The 26,059-nt window shown below is 53.3% G+C and overlaps 1 protein-coding gene across 1 annotated transcript in view; it reads right to left on the bottom strand.

Moving 5' to 3' along the window:
- Positions 1-364: 364 nt before the first annotated feature.
- Positions 365-26,059, bottom strand: part of LOC132380614 (creatine transporter-like) — a 41,761-nt gene continuing 16,066 nt past the window's right edge. The window contains exons 5-13 of the mRNA XM_059949548.1: positions 23,903-24,037; positions 22,276-22,379; positions 14,600-14,724; positions 13,379-13,491; positions 12,114-12,251; positions 3,807-3,909; positions 3,259-3,359; positions 2,297-2,467; positions 365-1,840 (exon numbers count right to left, since the gene is read on the bottom strand). Coding sequence (XP_059805531.1) covers positions 1,706-1,840; positions 2,297-2,467; positions 3,259-3,359; positions 3,807-3,909; positions 12,114-12,251; positions 13,379-13,491; positions 14,600-14,724; positions 22,276-22,379; positions 23,903-24,037 — 1,125 coding nt within the window. The 3' untranslated portion in view covers positions 365-1,705. The remainder of the gene's footprint in view (positions 1,841-2,296; positions 2,468-3,258; positions 3,360-3,806; positions 3,910-12,113; positions 12,252-13,378; positions 13,492-14,599; positions 14,725-22,275; positions 22,380-23,902; positions 24,038-26,059) is intronic.

Here is a 26,059-nt window from a genome sequence, read left to right as displayed (position 1 = left end):
ACTCCTGCCTGTCCTCCACCCCCGGCCTCTGGGCAGTGAGCGACGGGTTTGAGGCTGACGAGGCAGCGACCAGTTCTCGGGAACCTCCTCTCTCTCTGTCGCCCTCCACCAGTACCCTCTTCCACCCCGCCCCTCGACATCAGGAATCCTTCCAGCCCAAATGCTTCATGTTGGAGCTGGGAGCGGGCAAGTCCAGCTGTGTCCCTGGGGAGGCTGGGGTGGGGTGGGTTGCACAAACCACCCACAGGGTGTGTGAAACTGGCAGATTGGCAGTAGTTGGTGTCAGGAGTGAACCTCCGGCACCAGGCCCTGTGAAACAGGCTGCACAGCCTAGGCTGAAACCAGACTCCAGATCGCCATGGAGACCAGTTGTCAAAATATTTTATTCATTTCAATTCACACACAAAATCCAGGAGAAGACTCAAAAATCTCAAGCATGCTCTAAGAATCACTCCGATTGTTAACTTGTGCAGTTATCACAGTATCATATTAAGGTGCTTATTTTAAAGTGATTACATCACTCTGATGTACAATCATTTCTATCGTTATTGGCACAATCACAATGAGCACTTCCAAGGAGGTTAGTCTCCCCCATTCACTCTGTACAAACTCTAGTTCAATTCCACCTACAGACTGGATCAGCCCACACCGGGAGCACCGTGCACAGTTCCCGTCTCCCTAACTCTGGGTCAGACCCACACCGGGAGCACCGTGCACAGTTACTGTCTCCCTATCCCTGGGTCAGACCCACACCGGGAGCACCGTGCACAGTTCCCATCTCTGTATCCCTGGGTCAGACCCACACCGGGAGCACCATGCACAGTTCCCATCTCTGTATCCCTGGGTCAGACCCACACCGGGAGCACCGTGCACAGTTCCCATCTCTGTATCCCTGGGTCAGACCCACACCGGGAGCACCATGCACAGTTCCCATCTCTGTATCCCTGGGTCAGACCCACACCAGGAGCACCGTGCACAGTTCCCATCTCTATTCCCAGCAGCAGGAACATGGTTCCCTGATTTACAGTCTCCAGTTCAATCCAAGGAGGAATTTGGAAGAATGTTCTGCCTGGGAATGGATCTCAGGGTACCAGTTGAACTGTGTTTACAGAGTGCAGGGAGGTGGGCAAGTACTGTCCAACTGGAACCAGCAAGGAGCTGACCGTTGGTATGAAGTGCATCTTTTCCAAAGTTTAACACATTAATTACATGTTATATAATAAATAATCACAGTACACTATCATTCGGCCTGAGGTTCAGGAGGGGGAGCTTTGAGGTGAGGGAGGGAAGACACCAAAATAATCCCAGCCTGCAGAATGTGTCAAGGGGAGGGCTCGGTGATCAGCAGAAACGGACGTGGGTGAAGATCAGTCACACTTCTGTGCAGGTTTTATCAGAACATCACCTCACCGCACCCCCACACATTCCCAGAGGACAGTGGGTGTACCCTCAGAGAGGGTCACAACATCCTCCCCCCAGGATAGGGTGGGTACATTGAAATTGCACCCTTTCATCAATAGACCCACTGTCCTTTGAGACGGCCTCTGCATTCACGAAGTCAGTAGCCCCTCCCACTCTTCACCCCAATCCCCCCCACCCCCTCCCGAAACCTCAGAGACAGACACACGCACACACGCAGCAGCAGAATCTTCTGGAAGACCATCCCTGGGCTGACCCCAGACTGGAGTTGAAGTGGGGTGCGCCCTCACATCACGCTCTCGTAGATGACCACCTTCTCGGAGGAGGAAGCTCCCTGGCACGGTTGCTTGACGTCCATTTCTGCGGCCTGGTACATCAGGTGGTGACTCCCCCACACGGGCCTGGTGAGCGCCTGCCACCGCTGAGGGGAGGGAGGGAGAGCGTGCACAACGTCACAGGAGGCCGTTTCTTTACACAGGCAAAATACTGCAGGCACCCCCCCCCCCCCCCGAGGATAGGGGGAGGGATCTGAATTTATTTATTGATATACAATCACACAATCGGCACTCTGAGCTGCACCGCCCAGCGACCCTGGCTGAATCGCGGGACAATTTACAATGACCAATTAACTTTGGACTGGGATAAACGCCACTCAGTCACAGGGGGACGTGCAGTGGGAATTGAACCCCGGTTGTCTGGACTGGGCTAACCACTACTCTACCGTGTGAGGGAGCCCCCACACCCCACCTCTGAAAGTTTTAATGTGGGACTGGGACCCTGTCCAAGACCCACTCACCGTCTCCTGTCCCGCGCTGTTCCCACACCACTGCCTCTCCCACCCTCTCCGCCACCTCCTCTCTCCCTGCCCCGTACTCACCTCTTTGAGGGAGCCCCTGCTGTGGCTGAGTTTGTAGAGGACGGTGATGGGGATGCAAAGCATGGAGGCAAGGGCAAGACTCCAGCCGATGGCCTCGCCCCACCAGGGGTAAGTGTACGTCTTGTTGTACGTCAGGGACCGGTAGTTCACCAGGTGGAAGGTGAAGATACCCTGGAGTCGGGGAGGAGACAGGGTGAGGTGGAGGGGAAAGGGTCTGCCCACCCACCCCCATGTTCCCTGATCAGCCTCCCCCTTCCTCTTACCCTTCCCTCCTCCACCACCTCTTCAACCCCTCCACTGCCCACTCCTCCTCCTTCAACGCCTCCCTTCCTCCTTCAACGCCTCCCTTCCTCCTTCAACCCCTCCCTTCCTCCTTCAACCCCTCCACCACCCCTCTTCCTCCAACCCCTCCTCCTTCAACCCCTCCCTTCCTCCTTCAACCCCTCCCTTCCTCCTTCAACCCCTCCCTTCCTCCTTCAACCCCTCCACCGCCTCCCTTCCTCCTTCAACCCCTCCACCACCCCTCTTCCTCCTCCAACCCCTCCTCCTTCAACCCCTCCACCACCCCTCTTCCTCCTCCAACCCCTCCTCCTTCAACCCCTCCACTGCCCCCTTCCTCCTTCAACCCCTCCACCACCCCTCTTCCTCCAACCCCTCCTCCTTCAACCCCTCCCTTCCTCCTTCAACCCCTCCCTTCCTCCTTCAACCCCTCCACCGCCTCCCTTCCTCCTTCAACCCCTCCACCACCCCTCTTCCTCCTCCAACCCCTCCTCCTTCAACCCCTCCACCGCCCCCTTCCTTCTTCAACCCCTCCACCACCCCTCTTCCTCCTCCAACCCCTCCTTCTTCAACCCCTCCACCACCCCTCTTCCTCCTCCAACCCTTCCTTCTTCAACCCCTCGACACCCTACCTCACCTCCTCCCCCCTGCCGCCACCGCCATGGGATGCCCCGTGTCCTCACCATGCAGATCAGAGGCGTGATGAACGACCAGCACCATTTTATCAGCGCACAGGGCCGGTACCCCAACATACACTCCAGGTCACCCATATATCGGTCTCCGCCTACAGGGACAGACATGGGGGTTAACACCGGCTAAGGATGGGGTGGATGGTGGATCATTAACTCCCTTCCATCCCCTGACCCAGCAGCCACTCCTTCCCCCTTCCTCTTCCCACCACTTTGTATTCCTGACCCAAAGTGAATCAACACCTCCTTCCCCACTCCTACTCCAGGGTCAGACTCAACCAGAACCCACTCAGGGATTCCTGTCCCCCTTCCCTCCCTCTGGGTCACTGCCCCTCCCCATACTGCCCCCAGTCATGGCACCTCTCCCTCACAGTAAATGTACACCACAAGCCCACCCTCTCAGCATCTCTCCAACAGCTCACGGGGTTCCTGCCCCGTTCCTCCCAGCGCACAGGGAGGGCGAGTCAGTGACACTCAGGCCAGTACCGTCACATCCGAATGGTGGGTTCCTGCACCCTCTCTACCTGTGCAGTAACACTCACCGTAAACCCAGGCCACCACCACACACTCCCAGAAGGCTTGCCAAAGGAGCGTCATCCCACTGGCTGAGTAGTAATCAAAGAGCTGGAAGATGAACATGCCAGCCTGGGCAGCAGAAGAGAGAAAGGAGATGTCACTAACACAGCACACGCTATAAACTCAATACATGCTTCCCCACCCGATAACAAACTCTCACTACCTCCTGGCAGGCGCCAGGAGATCTACTTTCCTGATGTGGAGTGGTCAACCAATCAGTATTTAGAGCTGTGGGATGGTCAGCCAATCGGTATTTAGAGCTGCGAGGTAGTCAACCAATTGGGACTTGAAGCTGATTCTGCACATCCCAACTCGTGCACAACAAAATCCCACCATGGGGAGATTCGTTTCCTAACCTCCCATCCGAGGGGTTACACCCCACCCACAGGGGCAGAGGGAGCTGTGGGTTAATGTCTCACCAACTTGTAATGCAAATTACAACGGGGGGGATAGAAAAGGCGTGTCAAAAGGGCAATGTCATGGGAGTCACGGGGGATTGCAATTTGCAGGTAGATCGAGGAAAATCAGATTGGTACTCAACCCCAAGAGAATTTGTTGAATACCTATGAGATGGCTTTTAGAATAGCTTGTGGTTGATCAACTATTCTGGATGGGGTGAAAAAGAGAACAGTAAGGGTGGAGCGCAGGAAAGTCAAGTGCAAGAGAGACAGTTTACTAGATCTTAAAAGCATAATGGGCACTTTATTTGAATACCCATAGAATTTATAATGAGGTCAGTGAACTTGTGGCACAAATCAGTACAAAGAGGTATGATTTAGTGGCCATTACAGAGACGTGGTTGCAGGGTGGAGAGGATTAGGAATTAAATATCCAAGGATATCAGGTAAAGCGGAAGGATAGGCAGGAATGTAAGGGAGGTGGGGCAAGTGCTCTTAAGGGTGAGACCAGGATGATGTGTACCCAGCATGGGCACGGCGACTCCTGCGATGTTGCTGGCACCAAACCGTATCGACTTTCGTCGTTCCTTTGGACCTATCACGAGCATGGAGAGGGGGGTTCCCACTGCATGGGCAACAGATGGATCTCTATGTCAACTCCGCCCCGGAGACCAGTGACCAACGGAGGCACGACCACGACCGATGGTGATGGTGAGAGATGATACAAGACCCAAGAAGAATTTTGAATCCATCTGGGTGGAGATTAGGAATAGTGAAGGGAAATAAAATCTCTGAGAGTTGTCTATTGGCTACTGAAGAATAACATTACAGTGGCACAGAGAATGAAGAGAAATATCTGAGGCATGTAAGAACGGAACAGTCTCATGGGAGACTTTAACTTCCACGTAGATTGGGTGAATCAAGTTGGTCTCGGCAGTCTTGAGAAGGACTTCATAGAATGCATACATGATGGCTTTCTTGAACAGCATGTATTGAGCCTACAAGGGAATGTGTTATCTTGGATCTGGTCCTGTGCAATGAGACGGGTAAAATTAGTGAACTTATAGAGATCCTCTTGGTAAGAGTGATCACAGTATGATCGAGTTTCTCATACAAATGGAGGGTGCAATAAAACCAGTGTATTGTGCCTAAACAAGGGAGTCTACAAAAGGATGGGGGAGGAGTTGGGTAGCGTAGACTAGGAACACTGGCTATATGGTGGAATAGTGGAAGACTTCCAAGGAAATTTTTCATGGTGCTCAACAGAAGTGTATTCCAGTTAAAGATAAGGACAGTGGAGGTGGGGAGAGCCAGTCTTCAAGAACTAAGCAAATAAAGGAAGACAGCAAACTGAAAGCTCGTGCATACAAAGTTGCCAAGTGTAGCGGGAAACTGGAAGATTGGGAAAACTTCATAAAGCAACAAAGAACCACCCAGGAAGACTAAAGAAAGGGAAGATAGATTATGAAAATAAACCAGCACAAAATATAAAAAGGGATAGTAGGATATTATAATAATATAAAGTGGAAAATGATGGTCAAAGTGAATGTGGATTCCTTGGAGGATGAGAAGGGGAAATTGATATTGGGTAATGATGAAATGACCAGGGCTTTGAATGACTATTTTGTGTCAGTTTTCACAGAGGAGGACACATCTAACATGCTGAAGAGGGGTGATATGGATGTGATGGTAGTGCACGGCAAACTTGTGGGTCTAAAGTTGTAGTTGAGGCTTTGGTGGTAATTTACCAAAATTCTCTCAACTCTGGGCAGGTCCCAGCAGATTGAAAGGTGAACTGTTCAAAAAAGGATGTAGGCAAAAGGCAGGTAACTATAGGCCAGTTAGTTTAACAACTGTAGTTGGGAGAATTCTTGAAGCTGTCATTAAAGAAGAAATAGCGAGGCATCTGGAAAGAAATGTATCAGTCAGGCAGACGCAGTATGGATTCAGCAACGGCAGGTCCTGTTTGACAAACTTACTGGAGTTCTTTGAGAATAGAACAAAGGTAGAGGGGAACAAATGGACGTTATTTACTTGGATTTCCAGAAGGCGTTCGATAAAGTGCCTCATGAAAGACTTATCCACAAGGATGCATGGAGCTGGGGGTGATGTGTCAGCATGGATAGAGAATTGGTTAACCAATAGAAAGCAGAGAGTTGTGATAAATGGGTGTTACTCTGGTTGGCAATCAGTGGTGAGCGGTGTGACACAGGGGTCGGTGCTGGGCCCACAACACATTAACAATCTGGAAGAGGGAACTGGGAGTAGTGTATCCAAGTTTGCTGATGATACTAGATTGAGTAGAAAAGCAAATTGTGCAGAGGATGCAGAGTCTTCAGAGAGATATAGATAGGTTAAGTGAGTGGGCAAGGGTCTGGCAGATGGTAAATACGAGGCCATCCACTTTGGAAGGAAAAATAGAAGACTGGACTAATTTCTACTTGGCATAATTTATTTATTATTACTTAATTATTTATGGTTTATATTGCTGTATTTCTACACTATTCTTGGTTGGTGCGGCTGTAACAAAACCCAATTTCCCTCGGGATCAATAAATTATGTCTGTCTGGATTATTGAATTGGTAAAAAATTACAGCATGCTGCTGTGCAGAGGGACTTGGGAGTGCTTGTGCATGAATCGCAGAAGGTTGCTTTGCAGGTGCAGCCGGCAATCGAGAAGGCAAACGGAACGTTGGCCTTCATTGCTAGAGGGATTGAATTTAAGAGCAGGGAGGCCATGCTGCAACTATACAGGGTACTGGTGAGGCCGCACCTGGAGTACTGTGTGCAGTTCCGGTCTCCATACTTGAGGAAGGATATACTGGCTTTGGAGGCGGTGCCGAGGAGGCTCAGCAGGTTGATTCCAGAGATAAGGATAATGATAAGGGAATGATAAGAGATAAGGGACTATGGGGAGAGATTGAGTCACCTGGGACTGTACTCACTGAAATCCAGAAGGATGAGAGATCTTACAGAAACAAAATTATGAAAGGGATAGATAAGATAGAGACAAGAAAATTGTTTCCACTGGCCAGTGAGACTAGAACTAGGGGACACAGCGTCAAGATCTGTGGGAGTAAATTTAGACTGGAGATGAAGAACTACTTTTCCCAGAGAGTGGTGAATCTGTGGAATTCTCTGCCCAATGGAGGCTACCTCAGTAAATACACTTAAACAAGGATGGATAGATTTTTGTATCGGGGAATTGAGGTATATGGGGGAAAGGCCGGTGGGTGGAGATGAGTCCGTGGCCGACTCCTGCTCCTGTTTCTTATGCAGGTTCGGAGTACTTGGTGGCACGTGGTTAAAAATAGGCTGCAGTAGCATGGTTTCCTTCAGGGAAAATCTTGCATGACAAATCTGCTAGAATTCAAGCAGAATAGACAAAGTACAATTGCGAATAGATTTTGGATTTTGAGAAGTTGTTGCACATGAGGCTGCTTAACAAATTAAGAACCCTTGATACTAACATGGATAGAATATTGGCTGATCGGCGGCAGGCAAAGAGTGGGAATAAGGGGGGCCTTTTCTATGCTTTTCCACAGGTGTCTGGCTGGGACCGCTCCATTTTCATTATATCTCAATGATTTGGATAACAGAATTGACGGCTTTGCGGCCAAGTTTGCAGATAGATGGAGGGGCGGGTAGCTTTGAGGAAATAGGACTACAGAAGGACTTGGCCGGATTAGGAGAATGTGCTAAGAAGTTGTGGATGGAATACAGTGTGGGGAAGTGTTTGCTCGTGCACTTTGTTAGAAGAAATTAAAGGGTCGACTATTTTCTAAACAGAGAGAAATTCAAAAACTTGGGTACAAAGGGGACGAGGGGATTCGAGGATTCGTGCAGGACTCCCTTAAAGTTAATTTGCAGGTTCAGTCAGTGCTGAGGAAGGCAAATGCAATGTTAGCGTTAATTTTGTGAGGACTAGAATATAAAAGCAGGGTTGAGATGTTGAGACTTCACTGAGCAATGTGAGAGCTTGCTTGAAGTATTGTGAGCAGTTTTGGACCCCACATCTAGGAAAAGATGTGCTGGCATTGGAGAGGGTTCACTGGAAAATGATTCCGGGATCGAAAGGATCCCCTTATGTATGCAGAGATACCGGCCACATGACAGACGCACTGCCACCTGGCTGGTCGGAGGACACACCACATGCCAATCAACATTTGGTCCCTTCCAACTAATCAATGCACACCTAAATTATTGGTCACCTTAATTGGATTATCTCGCCCAGCCCCGTGCTTTAAAAGGTGAGACTTGGCCTTGGCTAGCCCTCTCTTACAGACCACCTCATTGAAGGTAAGTGCATTGATCTATGCTTGGGAAGGTCTATCATTTGTCCTGGTCAGGGAGCCGCGGCTATCCAAGGTCAAGGGGGATAGCTGTTGTAGTGCTTTTCCCTTGTTCTTTGTATGTGTAACTGTACCCTGTCCCCACACCGCTTCCTGTGTATTGTAGTTGCTTGTGTTGACCCGACTTCCCCTTGTAAATAAATTCCTTATTATTAAAACTGTGTGTGTCCAGGCCTCTACTGTTGAGGCTCAAAGAACCAGTTATTTCCATCACAACATTTGGTGCTGCAGAGCAGGGTCTCGTAGGTTTTGGCTGGACACAAGCACGAGAGAATGTTCTGGAACAAAGGGAAGAAAGCCAGTACAGGCACCCAGGATAAGATCCCAGGGTGGGCTGATGAAAGGGAGGGATTTGAGAGTCTGGCCAGCATGCTGGCAGACCACGGAAAACCAGTGGACTGGTCTGAGCAGTTAGAGCCCCGTAGAGAGAAGCTGGGCCATCATGTGGTCTCCCTCCTGAAGGAATCAGGGTTCCCCAAAGCCAAGGGGAGTCCAAGGGCTGCCTTCTGGTTGTTTGCGTCCCTGCTGAGACGCCAGGTTAGAATTACTGATCACCCGCAGCACTTGTGTGGTTGGAAGGACAGGGAAATTGAAGACCTCAGTCAGCGTTGTTGCACGCTGAAGGAAGCAGCACAGGCTGCCCAGGTCCGAGCCAATGACCTTGAAGTTAGGGGAACTGAACTTGCCTGTCGCCTCATGAAGCTTCAGCAGGCCGGGGCAGCCCGTCGGTCTGGCTGGCAGCCGGACCCGTTAAAAGATTCGAGCCTTAGTCCAGTGTGGTGACAAGCTGGATGCATGGCTGGGGATGGGGACATCTGGCTGGATAGTGACGACGAGGGGGTGCCTGAGGAGCCAAGGTCCCACAACCGCCTTTCCCCCTTCTCACCCGAGCTCCAACATGCCCGAACCGTCACCACGCGGTCCCAGGTTCACCACAGGGAGGAAGGGAACGAGGGGGAGACGGACGGACCTTCCCCAGTGACTCCAAGACCACGGAGACCCGGGACTTCTCCCCCAAGGAGCTGACCCAGTTGGCGGATCGGTACTGCCAACGACCAGGTGAGAACCTCGCGGCCTGGCTGCTCCGGCTGTGAGACGAGGGGGTCCCAACCTCAGCCTCTCCCATCAGGAGGCAAGCGCCCTGGGAAGCCTCTCTGACCAGCAGAGCATAAACAATGCGCTGCTGGCACCACAAGCTGAAATCCACAACGGCACAACCCTGTGGGATCGGGTAGTGACCGCGGTACGAGCTCGCTATCCCACACTGCTGGAGTGGGATCTGCACAGGCACCCGCAATGGGGTACGGTCAGTGAGGGCACCCGGGTTATCAGGGAATGGGCACTGGTCAACGGCATCTATCAAGGTGCCTGCGACCGTAACTTCCTTGAAAACACACGAGTGACCGGTGCCCTAGCGGGATACTTAGTCACTACCGCGCGCCCCGATCTGAAGTCGGTAATCCTGCCCCTCATGGCACCAGCCAGTGGTAGGACAGTACAGGATGTCATCACCCTCCTGGAGGGATTAGAATATATGCAGAGGGGGGCACCTACGCAGGTCCGGAAGACCGAGACAAGGGCCCAAGACACTATCCCTCTCAGATATACACGCAGGCAGCTGTACATGGACCTGCTGCGTGCAGGGGTGGATCGTAACCAGATAGACGGCATCCCCACCCCCAACCTATATGCCCTGTGGAAGGAGCATTGCAGGGGGAAGACTACTTACAAAAAGACCACCCACACTGAGCCACCCTCCGCGCCTCCCCTGCCTGAAACTGTCTCAAAGGAACTCGAAGCAGAACTCGGACAGCTCGTCAGGCAGGAAATGTCCCACCTCCACCCGCAAAGTGCCTCACCCCCGGCGTGGCAGCCCTCTTCCCCCCTCCCACAGGATGAAGGCCAGGGCCCCTGGCACATTTGCTCTCTCGCCCTTCCCCCCCCGGGGGACCTGAGGCCACATATACCCGTCACAGTACACTGGGGAAAGGGAAACACACAGAGGTGTGTGGCGCTTGTCGACACAGGCGCCCAGCACACGATTATCCCAGGCAATCCTGCCTTATGGAGGGGTACGGACATGCAGATAGAGGGATTGGGGGGCTCCCTGTTACCAGCTAGGGAGGTCACCCTTCCCCCAGACGTGTACAAGTCCTTATTGCCTCCTCCCCGGAATGTATCCTCGGGATCAATGTTTTAAAGGGATGATCACTTGAAACAAACAGGGGCAAGTTCACCTTCGGCATCGCGCGAGCCACTACTGTCGTCGGGGCAGCTAAGTGGGAGCCAATCGTCATTCCCCCTCCCTCCAAGATCATCTGTAACAGTCAGTACGGAGTGCCGGGGGGGGGGGGGCGCCAAGAAATCGCAGACTCCATTCAAGCCCTGTTACGGGAGGAATTATTAGAACCGCTGCCTCGCCTTTCAATAGCCCCATTTGGCCCGTCCGTAAGAGGAACGGCTCCTGGCGGATGACCGTTGATTATAGGCAATTGAACAAGGCCGCACCCCCCCTCGCCGCCGTTGTACCTGACATTGTCACCCTGATTGAAGACATTGCAGGCCGTCCCCATAAACCTTGATACGCTGTTGTCGATTTAGCGAATGCATTTTTCTCGATTCCCCTGCACCCAGATAGCCAAGACCAGTTTGCCTTTACTTGGGATGGCAGACAAAACACATTTAATCGCCTGCCCCAAAGCTACAAGCACAGCCCCACAATCTGCCATGGGCTTGTCTCCAGTGATTTACACAACATCCAATTCCCACCGGAGATTTCGATTGCACATTATTTAGACGATATCCTTCTCCAAGGTCCATCTGAGACCATTGCGTCAAAGGCCCTTCACATGCGAATCGAATCCCTCAGGGGACGGGGCTGGGCCATTAATATGGAAAAATTACAGGGCCCCAGCCAGGGTGTCATTTTCCTTGGAGTACAATGGCACAGAAGCATACCCGATGCCGCCAAAAATAAAATTTTAAATTTTGCCGTCCGCTCGAATAAAACTGACACACAGAGATTCTTGGGCTCCTGGGAGATAGCTCTGGGCCTGGACTCACTGGCATTCAGAAGAGATGAGGGGGGAATTTTCATTGAAACCCATCGAATGTTAAAAGGCCTCAACAGAGTGGACGTACAGAGAATATTTCCCATGTGGGGGGGGGGGGTGGAGGGAGTCCAGGACCAGAGGTCACAGGTTCACAACAGAGGGGCGTCCATTTCGAATGGACGTGATGGGAGTGGTGAACCTGTGGAAGCTGAGTCTTTCTGGGTAGGTTTCGGGCAGAGGTTGATGGGTTGCTGATTAGTGTGGGGACAGGGAGAAGGCGGGAGAGTGGGGTTGAGAGGGAATCAGTTTGGCCATCATGAAATGGTGGAGCAGACTCAATTGGCCAAAGGTCCCATTCTATTCCTGTGTCTTATGGTCGCGGAGCTCCCTCCTCATCACACCCCTCTGCCCCACCCACAGCCGGTTGGACTAGTAGAACTCACAGAGAAGTCTGAGGTGCCGAGGCTCACCTGGGTGACCATGGAGAGGTCGATGATGAAGCTGATCATGATGACAATGGCCACTAGAACTTCCCTCTGGTAGCGGCAGGAGCACTTGGCGGGCAGCAAGTCGAGGATGCCAGTGACGAATCCCTCCACACCCACAAACTGGGGGCGACAAGCAGGCCAGAACGTGAGCAAGAGAGCCCCTCGCTCTCCCCGTACACTATCATCTTCAGTGGGCTCCCTCTCTCTGTACAGGGGCTGGAGGGTTCACAAAGATGGGGAGGGGGGGGGTCACAGAGAGGAGGAGGTAGAGGAGCCTGAGGAGGGTCACAGAGACGGGGAGGGGTTTAGGGGCGTGAGGAGGGTCACAGAGCGGAAGGGGTATAGGGGCCAGAGGAGGGTCGTAAGATGGGGAGGGGTGCTGAAGGGGTCATGGAATTGAGGAGGGGTCCACAGATGGGGAGAAGAACATTGAGTGAAATATGATCAGGGTTGGGAGATGTGGACAGGACTGTGCCCCGAGGCAGATGGGTGGGGTTCTGCTGTTTATCCCCCTCCACTTCCCCTCCACCCCATCCTCTCTGCACTTCTCCCTCCCCCTCGACCCCCCCTCCACTTCCCCCTCCCCCTCAACCCCATTCTCCCTCCACTTTCCCCCTCCCCCTCCTCCCTCCACTTCCCCCTCCCCTCGACCCCCTCCCTCCACTTCCCCCTCCCCTCAACCCCATTCTCCCTCCACTTTCCCCCTCCCCCTCTCTTCCCTCTCCCCATCCTCCCCTCCCCCTCAACCCCATTCTCCCTCCACTTTCTCCCTCCCCCTCCTCCCTCCACTTCCCCCTCCCCCTCGACCCCCTCCCCCCTCCCCTCAACCCCATTCTCCCTCCACTTTCCCCCTCCCCCTCTCTTCCCTCTCCCCATCCTCCCTCCCCTCCCCTCGACCCCATCCTCCCTCCCCTCCCCTCGACCCCATCCTCCCACTTCCCCCACCCCCTCGACCCCATCCTCTCTGCACTTCCCCTCGACCCCATCCTCTCTCCACTTCCCCTCGACCCCATCCTCCCTCCACTTCCCCCACCCCTCCCCCTCTCTTCCCCTCCACCCCATTCTCCCCCCATTTCCACCACCCCTCCCCCCTCCTCCCATCCCCCTCCCACTCTTCCCTCCACTTTTCCCACTCCCCCTCATACTCTACCCCCACTCCCCCCACCCCCTTCCCCCTTACCCCATCCTCCCTTTCTCCTTAGCCCCCTCATTCCTCAATTCCATTCCCTCCACCAGCCACTCGTTACCTGGCTGCCGAGGCCAAGGAAGAGCAGCATAATGAAGAACAGGGCGGCCCACACCTGGGGCAGTGGCATGAGCGTCACGGCTTTCGGGTAGGCAATGAAGGCCAGGCCGGGCCCTAGGGTAGACCAGAGCGGAGCGCTCGTTACCGACAGAGCGGAGCGGACCCCGTTACCGGGACGACACGGAGCGGACCCCGTTACCGACACAGACCAGAGCGCTCGTTACCGACAGAGCGGAGCGGACCCGTTACCGGGACGGTGCAGACCCCGTTACCGACAGAGCGGAGCGGACCTCGTTACCGGGACGACACGGAGCGGACCCCGTTACCGGAACGGTGCCGACCCCGTTACCGACAGAGCGGAGCGGATGTTACCGGGACGGTGCAGACTCCGTTACCAACACAGACCAGAGCGCTCGTTACCGGGACGACACGGAGCGGACCCCGTTACCGACAGAGCGGAGCGGACCCGTTACCGGGACGGTGCAGACCCCGTTACCGACAGAGCGGAGCGGACCTCGTTACCGGGACGGTGCAGACCCCGTTACCGGCAGAGCGGAGCGGACCCGTTACCGGGACGGTGCAGACCCCGTTACCGACAGAGCGGAGCAGACCCGTTACCAACACAGACCAGAGCGCTCGTTACCGACAGAGCGGAGCGGACCCCGTTACCGGGATGACACGGAGCGGATGTTACTGGGACGGTGCAGACCCCGTTACCAGGATGACACGGAGCGCATGTGGCTGGGATGTTGCAGACCCTGTTCCCGGGATGGATGGGAGCACACGATACTGAGCCAGAATGGAGGGCCAGTGCATTGCCACAACGAAATGCAGAAACCCCAAATAATGTAAAATCTGACCCCCCACCACACACACACACACACAATCACACACACTTCCCCTAAGTTCCCTGGAACAACACGAAGGCAGGTGCAACATACATGGCTCCTGGATCAGGGGGTATTCTGTGACGATGTTTACCCTCTAGGTTTGCGGGCCACCCCGGGAACATAAGAGGTCATTCGGCCAACCAAATGCTTTACACAGCCTCGTACTGAACCCTGGACCCTCAGCACACCCTGAACCATTAACTACTGTATTCACAGTCTCTTCCTGCCTCGGCCCAGAATACCACTCCTCCCTAAGCCCCCAGGGACGGTGGGGGGGGGGGGGTCGTCAGTGTGGGAAACTGGGCCTTCCTGCCGGCAGCTTTCTCCCTTACCTGACTCGGCCACCTCCGAGATGTCCACCCCCTGCTCGTCCGCCATGAATCCCAGGATCGAAAAGACAACCAGGCCCGCAAAAAAACTGGTGCCGCTGTTCACCAGCGACAGGATGAAGGCATCTCTGCGTGAATCAGAACAGAGAGAGAAAAAGACATTAAAATAGGCCATCTCCACCATCCCATCACACACTCCCGGGGTCAGACACAGAGTGAATCTCCCTCCACACCGTTCCATCACACACTCCCGGGGTCAGACACAGAGTGAATCTCCCTCCACACCGTCCCATCACACACTCCCGGGGTCAGACACAGAGTGAAGCTCCCTCCACACCATCCCATCACACACTCCCGGGGTCAGACACAGAGTGAATCTCCCTCCACACCGTCCCATCACACACTCCTGGGGTCAGACACAGAGTGAAGCTCCCTCCACACCATCCCATCACACACTCCCGGGGTCAGACACAGAGTGAATCTCCCTCCACACCGTCCCATCACACACTCCTGGGGTCAGACACAGAGTGAAGCTCCCTCCACACCATCCCATCACACACTCCCGGGGTCAGACACAGAGTGAATCTCCCACCACACTGTCCCATCACACACTCCTGGGGTCAGACACAGAGTGAATCTCCCTCCACACCCTCCCATCACACACTCCTGGGGTCAGACCCAGAGTGAATCTCCCTCCACACCGTCCCATCACACACTCCTGGGGTCAGACCCAGAGTGAATCTCCCTCCACACCGTACCATCACACACTCCTGGGGTCAGACCCAGAGTGAATCTCCCTCCACACCGTCCCATCACACACACCACCGGGGTCAGACACAGAGTGAAACTCCCTCCTCACCGTCCCATCACACACTCCCGGGGTCAGAGTGAATCTCCCTCCACACCTTACCATCGCACACTCCCGGGGTTAGGCCCAGAGTGAATCTCCCTCCACACCGTCCCATCACACACACCCCCGGGGTCAGACCCAGAGTGAATCTCCCTCCATACCGTCCCATCACACACTCCCGGGGTCAGACCTAGAGTGAATCTCCCTCCATACCATCCCATCACACACTCCCGGGGTCAGACACAGAGTGAATCTCCCTCCACACCGTCCCATCACACACTCCCGGGGTCAGACAGAGTGAATCTGCCTCCACACCGTCCCATCACACACTCCCGGGGTCAGACAGAGTGAATCTCTCTCCACACCGTCCCATCACACACTCCCGGGGTCAGACAGAGTGAATCTCCCTCCACACCGTCCCATCACACACTCCTGGGGTCAGACAGAGTGAATCTCCCTCCACACCGTCCCATCGCACACTCCCGGGGTCAGACACAGAGTGAATCTCCCTCCACACCATCCCATCACACACTCCCGGGGTCAGACACAGAGTGAATCTCCCTCCACACAGTCCCATCACACACTCCCGGGGTCAGACAGAGTGAATCTCCCTCCACACCATCCCATCACACACTCCCGGGGTCAGACACAGAGTGAATCTCCCTCCACACCGTCCCATCACACACTCCCGGGGTCAGACACAGAGTGAATCTCCCTCCACACCGTCCCATCACACACTCCCGGGGTCAGACACAGAGTGAATCTCCCTCCACACAGTCCCATCACACACTCCCGGGGTCAGACAGAGTGAATCTCCCTCCACACCGTCCCATCACACACTCCCAGGGTCAGACACAGAGTGAATCTCCCTCCACACCGTCCCATCACACACTCCCGGGGTCAGACACAGAGTGAATCTCCCTCCACACCGTCCCATCACACGCTCCCGGGGTCAGACACAGAGTGAATCTCCCTCCACACCGTCCCATCACACTCTCCCGGGGTCAGACACAGAATGAATCTCCCTCCACACCGTCCCATCACACACTCCCGGGGTCAGACACAGAGTGCGTCTTTCTCTACACAAGATGTTGGAGGGCCATCTAACCAACAGCCTGCCGCAGTGTGTCACTGGTGAATGTTTGATGATTATGGAGTGAATTCTGCTGAAGAATAGCCACACATCAGCGGGGACTTGGCGAGGTGCTGGGGTGGAGGGGTCCTCGTACACCTGTAACAGGTTGTTGCAGCTCCTGCCCCCTGTACGGAGGGAGCTTCACTCTTCGGCTCCTGATTTCTCAGAGAGCTGAACCACTGTCATCCTCGCCCAGTGGAGCAGAAGTTGACCTAAGAATCATTGGCCCTGTCAGCGCCTTGCTTCCAATTATCCTACCTATACCCCTCATAAAATCCTCAGTCTCCTCCACTCCAGGGAATAAAGTTCTAACCTATACAATATTTCCCTCTAACTCAGGTCCTCAAGTCCCAGCGACATCCTTTTAAATTTCTCTGCACTCTTTCAATCTTACTGATACCTTCCTCTGGGTCGGTGGCCAGAACTGTCCAAATCAGGCCTCACCAAGGTCAACATATCATCCCATCTCCTGTACTCGACACTTGGCTTTCAGAAAGCCATTGTGCCAAAAGTTTTCTTCATGAGCCTCCCCACCTGTGAGTGTTGAAGGAGTTTTGGATTCATAAAGTAGATCCCTTTGTTCTGCCACACTCAGTGCCCTACCACTCACTCACTAAGACCTACCCTGTTTGGTCCTCCCAGAACCAGATGGGCCAAAGGGCCTTTTCCTGGGTTATACTTCTCTCTGCGACCAAATGCAACACCTCACGCTTATCGGCGTTAAATTCCTTCTGCCGTTGTTCCAACTTGCCACATTCCGCGGCAAACACTGACAGCCTTCCCCCCTCCTCCGGAAGCAGCAATGCCAGGCTGCTGTCAACCTCTCTGAGCGTTATGAAGCTGGGTTTAATACCTCACTGTGTGGTTAGCTCAAACACCACCGTGCCGGTGACCAGGGTTCAATTCCCGCTGCTGCCTGCTCGTTCTCCCCGTGACCGCGTGGGTTTCCTCTCTCAGTCCGAAGACGTACCGGTTGGTGGCTTAATTTGTCACTGTAAATTGTCCCGTTATTGGACCAGGATTAAATCACGGGTTGCTAGGCAGAAAGAATTCCACGCTGTATCTTAATAAATGAATTATCTGGCCTTTCGCTCCACTGAGTCTGTGCTATCAAACGAACGCCAGTCTCAACCTTCTCTCTGACAGGGAACCACTGACCTCCTCTTCCCCCTCCACACGTGACGTAACGACCCCACTCGTGTCTGAGACCTGGGAGGAGCCCGGAGGACAACCCGTGCGGTCTCGGGGGGGACGAGCGAACCCCACACAGTGAGAGTGGAACCTAGCTCGCTGGAGCTGAGAGGCAGTGAGGAGGGTCCTACCCTCTGGGCCACCCCCTGCAGTCTGGTACGGTAGTCATGAGGAAAGTTATACAGGGTCACCTCGGAAATGCCACAGTGCTTCGGATCTATAAAATGGTTGGTGGCTCTTTCGCCTATCTGCTCCCAGCTCCCTGTGTCAGCCTTTCATACCCCTCCCCTATCACCTCCCACTTGTCCTCCTTCCCCTTCCCCCTACCTTCCCATTCTGGCTGCTGCTGCCCGCTTCCTCCTCAGTCCGAGAGAGGGGTCTCGGCCCGAAACGTCGACTGCTGAGTTCCTCCATTACAATACTCCGCGCGCTTCCCGACTCCTGTGTGATCTGTGTGCAGCTTGCCCCACAGGAACAAACTGTTTATCTATGAATTAAGCTTCGAGTCGCACCGCCCAGCAATCCCCGGTTTAACCCCAGCCTAACCACGGGACGAGTTTCGATGACCAATTAACCTACCAACCGGTACACCTTTGGACTGTGGGAGGAAACCCACGCGGTCACAGGGAGAACATACAAACTCCTTATAGAGGACACCAGAACTGAACTCTGCACACCGATATTGTGCTAACCGCAACACTACCGTGGTTTAACTCTGATTAATAGGGCTATCAATTACAATTTATTAATTAATTAGCTACTAAGCCTGGCAGAACAGTTTCTACTGAGAGGATCATATGATAACCATTTCATTCCAGAATCATTCTTCTCAACCCCTGGACTCTCTCCAACGTCAGCAGATCCCTTCTTACACACAACCACTATGATACTGCAAGAGAGGCCTCACCAGTGCCTTATAAAGTCTGAACATCCTTGCTCTTATATTCCAGTCCACTTGAAGTGAAAGCTGACATTGCACTTCCTCGCCACTGACTCAATGTGGAAATGAACCTTCAGCAACTCCTGCACACTGAATCAAGTCCTTTTGCTCCACAGATTTTTGAACTTTCTCTCTATTTAGAAGACAGTCTGTACTGTTGTTTCTTCGACCAAAGTGTGTGACTGGCATTGCGTTTCATCTGCCCCTTCTTTGTCCATCCTCCCGATCTGCCCAAGTCCTTCCTCTCTGCTTCCTGCACACTCCCTGACACCCCCCCCCACTTTATCTTCGTATCATTCGTAAACTTGGCCATGAAGCCATTATCCAGATCATTGACATATAACATAAAAAGAATGGGTCTCAGCACAAGCCCCTGCGGAACACCACTAGTCACTGGCAGACGACCAGAAAATGTTCCCTTCGTTCCCACTCAGCCACCGCTCTGTGCGTGCTGACATCCTTCCTGTAATACCACGGGCTCATCTTGTTAAGCTGCCTCATTTGACCTCCTATGAATTGACATCCCTACATCCCTGATCATTTTCAATCTGAAAGCCCCCTAAACTTCACTTTTTACACCTACTTCCACCCCTGGCAGCACGTTCCAGGCCACCGACAGAAATCTTCACCCCCACGTCGCCTCTGCTGGCTGACGTTTCTCCCTGCTCTCTGACACACAGTTTGAGATCAGGTCTTCAACACTGACTGAGACTTTCAGAAACAGGGAATGAAAAAAGTTGAAACAAGTCAACGAGTTGAAATTCAGCTGGAGAGGCCGAGCCAGCCGAGTCGTTGCCCTTGTCCTTCACAGCTCCTTTGTTCAAGTTGCTTAATTTTAAACAAATTAGGCCAGGCCACAGTTTGTTCTCTTGGAAGTGCTGAGGACGCCTGGTGAATTGTAAGAGGGAGAGATGTCTGCAATCACGCAGTTCTCTGGCAATCTCCTCTAAGATGTCGATTTAACATGTTCAGGGGTTGAAGTGGAACAAGGTCCACAAGGAGAAATCTTCTCTCGGGGCTGAACGATTCACCGAAGAACAATCTGCAACTGGGGAAATCCTACATCATCATCGTGTGCCGTGTCATATGACATCATCACTATGATCCTCGTATGACATCAACATTATGCGCCGTGTTGTATGATGTGGGCAATTGTGGTCATTCCATGACCATGATTGTTCTTGGCAAGTTTTCCTACAGAAGGGCTTTGCCATTGCCTGCTTCTGGGCAGTGTCTTCACAAGACGGGTGACCCCGGCCATTATCAATACTCTTCAGAGATTGTCTGCCTGGTGGCAGTGGTCACATAACCAGACCTTGTGATCTGCACCGGCTGCTCGTACGACCCTCCCCCACCTGCCCCCATGGCTTCACGTGACTTGGTTTGGGTGGGGAAGGGGGTTATATCTTGGCCATCACCCAATATAGGGGTTTACTGGAACTGAATTCAGTTCGATTTAGAGATAGAGGACCTTCTGGTCCAACAGCCTTCGCTACCCAAACTTCTCTTAAACATTGAAATCGAGCTTGTGTCCACCAACTGTGCCGGCAGCTCGTCCCAAACTCTCACTGCCCTCTGAATGATCCCCTTAAACATTTCACCTTTCACCCTTAACCTATGACCTCTAATTGTGGTCCCACTGTGCAAAGTAGGTTAAAGAGAGGTGCAACACACACAAAATGCCGGTGGAACACAGCAGGCCAGGCAGCATCTATAGGGAGAAGCACTGTCGACGTTTTGGGCCGAGACCCATCGTCAGGACTGATCGAAAGGAAAGATAGTGAGAGATTTGAAAGTAGGAGGGGGAGGGGGAAAAGCAAAATGATAGGAGAAGACCAGAGGGGGTGGGTTGAAGTTGAGAGCCGGAAAGGTGGAGCTGGAGAAGGGAAAGGATCATGGGACGGGAGGCCTAGGCAGAAAGAAAGGGGGAGGGGAGCACCAGAGGGAGATGGAGAACAGGCAGAGAGAGAGAGAGAGAAAGAAAGGGGGGGAAATAAGTAAATCGGATGGGGTAAGAAGGGGAGGAGGGGCATTAACGGAAGTTAGAGAAATCAAAGTTGAAACACTTGGTTGCTGGGGAGGAGGTATGTCTCCACCAAAGGCACTCTTTCCCTCTGCTACCCTTGAGCAGGGGTGACGGTGTGGCCCACCACCGTGAGCTGTCAAACGTGGATGACAAGCCCCATCTACCCGAAATGACCGGCGTTATGGTGCCGGTGACCCACCTTTGCCCTTTCTCCTGTCGGTAGAGATCCTCTCGACCCTCTGCGTGAAGAAGTTCCCCGATAAAGTTCTCCTTCAATATCTTGCCTTTCACCTTTAACCCATGACCTCTCGTTGCCATCCCACCCAATCTCAGCAGAAGAAGCCTGCTTGCATTTACTCCCCCCCCGATCTCCACCCCTCATAACTCTGAATACCTCTGTCAAATCTCTCCTCGGTCTTCTGCACTGGGAATAAAGCCCCAATCTATTCCATCTTTGAGGTCCTCGAGACCTGACAATATCCTTGTAAGTTCTCCCCGCACTTTCAACATTATTTACATCTTTCCTGTAGGCAGGTGATGAAAACTGCCCACAATACTCCCAATTAGGCTTCACCAACAGCTTCAACATCCCATCTGCTATACTCAGTATTTTGATCTGTGAAGGCCGAAGTGGGAAAAGCATTTGTTTAAACAACTCTATCTACCCATGACGCAGCCTTCAATGAACTATATTGATCGATGAAGATGAACCGATCTCTGGTTGAGCACTTTAGCAAGTGTAACTCTCTGATACGGTTTTCCCCCGGGCCTCCACGACGTTCCGTGCGGATGGCTCGCAAACAGAGTTTGCCACGGTGTCTCCGGACAAGCAAATCACCAGTCTCCGAGTATTCTGAGGTCAGGAGAGAGACTACAGAGACACAGTGGAGTTCGTCATCTTGCATGGGCGTGACTCGTAAGACCATGGGAGCAGAATTAGGCCATTTGGCCCATCAAGTCTAAATGTAGTACAGTACAGGAACAGGCCCTTCAGCCCACATTGTGCTGCTGGGTGAGTTGAAAAGTAAGTAAAAAAAAAGGACCCCAAACACGAATCCCTCCTACCAACTCAATGTCCGTAACCCTCCATCTCCCTCACCTCCGAGTGCCTGTCCCAACGTCCCACTGTATTTGCCACTACCACCCACCATGGCAACCCACTGCCTCTCAACCCCATTCATGCCCCGACGAATCAAGACCCAATCAACCTCTGCCTCCACAGCCGCTCGTAGCCACGAATCCTGCAGATTCCAAAGAGTTTCCTCAGCTTCTCCATTTGACACTGTCATTGCTCTCGCCCGAGGCAGGGCCCCGCAGGAAACGACCTCCTCAGCTTAGAAAGTGAACTTGGAAGTAGGCCAACCATTAGGCAACTGAATTCGACCTTAAATCCTCCCTCGGACCCCGACCTTTTCTTGTGCCCAACCACACCTCACCTGCAACTTTAACCTGGCCCCACCTGCTAACCTCAGCCCTGCCACAGAGAGTCTGCTGGCCACCTCCTGACCCCTGACGCCCGCCACTCCCCCATCCTTACTTGTAGCAGTCATTGTGGAACTGGTTGTAGCTGCCCAGAGCGGTGAGGGCCCCAAGCCCGATGGCGTACGAGAAGAAAATCTGTGTACCAGCGTCGATCCATACCTGTGGGGAGAGGAGCAGATAGAGAGGGGGTGGGGACTAACCTGGTTCAATGTCTCTCAGCCCTCCCCTCCCAGGATCCACACCTCATGCCTCGTGCCTCACGAGTCTGATTGAATCTTTTGAGGATGTGACTAAACTCATTGATGAAGCAGTAGATGTGGTGTATATGGATTTCAGCAAGGCATTTGACAAGGTACCCCATGCCAGGCTTATTGAGAAAGTAAGGAGGCATGGGATCCAAGGGGACATTGGTTTGTGCATCCAGAACTGGCTTGCCCACGGAAGGCCTTTGTAGACAGGTCATATTCTGCATGGAGGTTGGTGACCAGTGGAGTGCCTCTGGGATCTGTTCTGGGACCCCTGCTCTTCGTGATTTTTATAAATGACCTGGATGAGGAAGTGGAGGGATGAATTAGCAAATTTGCTGATGACACAAAGGTTGGGGGTGTTGTTGATTGTGTGGAGGGCTGTCAGAGGTTACAGCGGGACATTGATAGAATGCAAAACTGGGCTGAGAAGTGGCAGATGGAGTTCAACCCAGAGAACTATGAAGTGGTTCATTTTGGTAGGTCAAATATGATGGCAGAATATAGCATTAATGGTAAGACTCTTGGCAGTATAAAAAAGCACTCAAAGCAGCTGAGTAGGTTGACTCTGTGGTTAAGAAGGCGTACGGTGCATTGGCCTCCATCAATCGTGGGATTGAGTTTAAGAGCCGAGAGGTAATGTTGCAGCTATATAGGACCCTGGTCAGACCCCACTTGGAGTACTGTGCTCAGTTCTGGTCACCTCACTACAGGAAGGATGTGGAAACTATAGAAAGGGTGCAGAGAAGATTTACAAGGATGTTGCCTGGATTGGGGAGCATGCCTTATGAGAATAGGTTGAGTGAACTCGGTCTTTTCTCCTTTCAGCAACGGAGGGTGACCTGATAGCGGTGTATAAGATGATGAGAGGCATTGATCGTGTGGATAGTCAGAGGCTTTTTCCCAGGGCTGAAATGGCTGGCATGAGAGGGCACAGGTTTAAGGTGCTTGGAAGTAGGTACAGAGGAGATGTCAGGGGTAAGTTTTTTTTTACACAGAGAGTGCTGAGTGCGTGGAATGGGCTGCCGGCGATGATGGTGGAGGTGGATACGATAGGGCCTTTTAGGAGAGTCCTGGACAGGTACATGGAGCTATGGGTAAGCCTAGTAATTTCTAATGTAAGTGCATGTTCAGCAGAGCTTTGTGGGCCGAAGGGCCTGTATTGTGCTGTAGGCTTTCTATGTTTCTATGAAATACACCAGGTCCACACCTCACCCTATCCCAACGTTCAACCGAAATACACCAGGATGGGGTATCAATCCTAATTCTCCCCTATGGCCCCCTGAGTGAACGGGAGCTGGTGAAAGTGCTGGCAGAAATGGCTGGTGATTGAATCTGGGTGGAGGTTGTAGCCTTGGAGAGTCTCTGCAGGCCTACTGGATAGTGTGGTACCTCATGTCTCTCTCTCGCCCCCTATATCGTCCCTCACCCACTCACCTGAGGCTCTCCCAGCTTGCTCCAGTCAGGCTGCAGGTAGTAGATGATACCCTGAACGGCTCCAGGGAGTGTGGCTCCGCGGACCAGCAGGATGGTCAGGATAATGTAGGGGAACGTGGCCGTGAAGTAGACAATCTGTAGGCAGAGGGAAAGCAGTGAGACCCCCACACACCCGCCCTCGAGCGAGCTGTACACCTGGGACCCAGTCCCTACGCACGGGCACCATACTGTCCCGCCCTGTCACTGAAAGGGGAGAGGCGGTGAGGGGGGAGGAGTTGAATTAGATTTTGACGATGGGACGTTGCCCAGGAGATGGCTGGCACTGACTCTGCCTTTGTCCGAGTGACCCAGGGCCAATGAGCTTTCAGGCTCCCCGGGCCTACGACAGTATCCATGGCAACTGGCCTCCATCGCTCTGCAAGGCAGCAGCCCGCTGCAGGAACAAAGCAGAGAGCAGGCTCAGTGAGCACCTAGGCCCTGGAGCGCACGGCCCAACGTGGGGAGCCCTGGTACCCTCTGAGTGCGGAGCATGGTTCCTGCCCGGGGCCCGGGTCAACATTCCCGGCAAATACTGGAGACAGGGACACTTTGAGCTCTGTCACCACAAAAACAGTCGGGGAATCATGGCCGGGAGAGGGGAGGGAGTGGGAAGCACCAGAGAGACATTCTGTAATGATCAATAAACCAATTGTTTGGAATCAAGTGAGCTTGCCTGGTAGCTCAGGGCTGGGTGTGTCTGCACCTGTGCCACCCCTCACCCCGGCACACCTTCTCTGCCATCAGTCCCACACCCCTCCCACGTCACTCCACCCTCACCACCCCAACATCCTTTGCTCCCACCAGATTTACAGACTCCGCTCCAAGTTGACAAATACAGCATTGTGCCCTAAATATGTATATTTGCCCAAGGCCTGCACAGTTCTGTATGTATTTTTGAGGAGATTGATGAGTGGCAGGCATTGTCAGATGCCAAGATGGAGAGAAGACGGGGTCCCTCGTGGTCAGTTTGTCGCAAAGATTAAGATGACTTGGTCGACTGCATTCAAGACTGACTTGCCCACAGACGTCAGAGGCCGACGGCTCATGACGGGAGGTCCGCAGGGTCCTGTGCTGGGACCTCCGTTGTTGAGCTGATCCTTAACTTTGCAGCTGACACAGAGATTGGGGACAGTGAAGAGGGTTGTGGGTCTGAGTGAAGATATGGCAGGTGAAGTTCAATCTGTGTGATGTGGCGTTTCGGATGGTCAGGTGAAAAGGGGAGGTAGGCAGCAAATGGGCGGGCGCTGATCCTGGGTGTCAGCAGCCCTGAGGATCTATCATATCGACGAAGGCACAACACAGGCTGAATTTCATCAGGAGTTTGAGGAGATTTGGTATGTCACCAAAGATACTTGCAAATTTCTACAGACGTACTGTGGAGGACATTCTAACCGGCTGCATCACCGTCTGGTAAGGGGTAGGGCACCGCACAGGATCGAAATAAGTTGCAGAAAGTTGTAAACTCGGTCAGCTCCATCATGGGCACTGGACTTCCCTGCGTCCTCAAAAGGGCAGCGTCCATCATTAAGGACCCCCCATCACCCAGGAGATGCCCTCTTCTCATCGCAACCATCAGGGAGGAGGTACAGGAAAACACAAAGCGCACTGCAGATGCTGTGGTCAAAGCAACACGTACAAAAGCTGGAGGAACTCAGCAGGTCGGGCAGCATCCGTGGAAAACGAGCAGTCAACGTTTCGGGCTGAGACCCTTCGTCAGGACTGAAGAAGGAGGGGGCAGGGGCCCTGTAAAGAAGGTGGGGGGAGGGCGGAGATCAAGGGGTGGGGAAGGAATAGGCAGGAGGGGTGAAGAAGGAATGAAAGGGAAAGCACTACGGGTAGTAGAAGAAGGTGGCACCATGAGAGAGGTGATAGGCAGCTGGAGGAGGAGACAGAGTGAAGGTGGGATGGGGGAAGGGAGAGGGACGGAATTACCGGAAGTTGGAGAATTCGATGTTCATACCAAGGGGCTGGAGGCTACCCAGAGGGCAGATGAGGTGTTATTCCTTTCCCACACTTCGGCCCTCACCCCATCCTCCCGTCACCACAACAGGGACCGTGTCCCCCTTGTCCTCACCTATCACCCCACCAGCCTCCGGATCCAGCACATTATCCTCCACA

Source organism: Hypanus sabinus, chromosome 24 (genome assembly GCF_030144855.1).
Source record: "Hypanus sabinus isolate sHypSab1 chromosome 24, sHypSab1.hap1, whole genome shotgun sequence".
Taxonomy (NCBI): Eukaryota; Metazoa; Chordata; class Chondrichthyes; order Myliobatiformes; family Dasyatidae; genus Hypanus; species Hypanus sabinus.
This window is presented reverse-complemented; position numbering and strand designations above follow the sequence as displayed.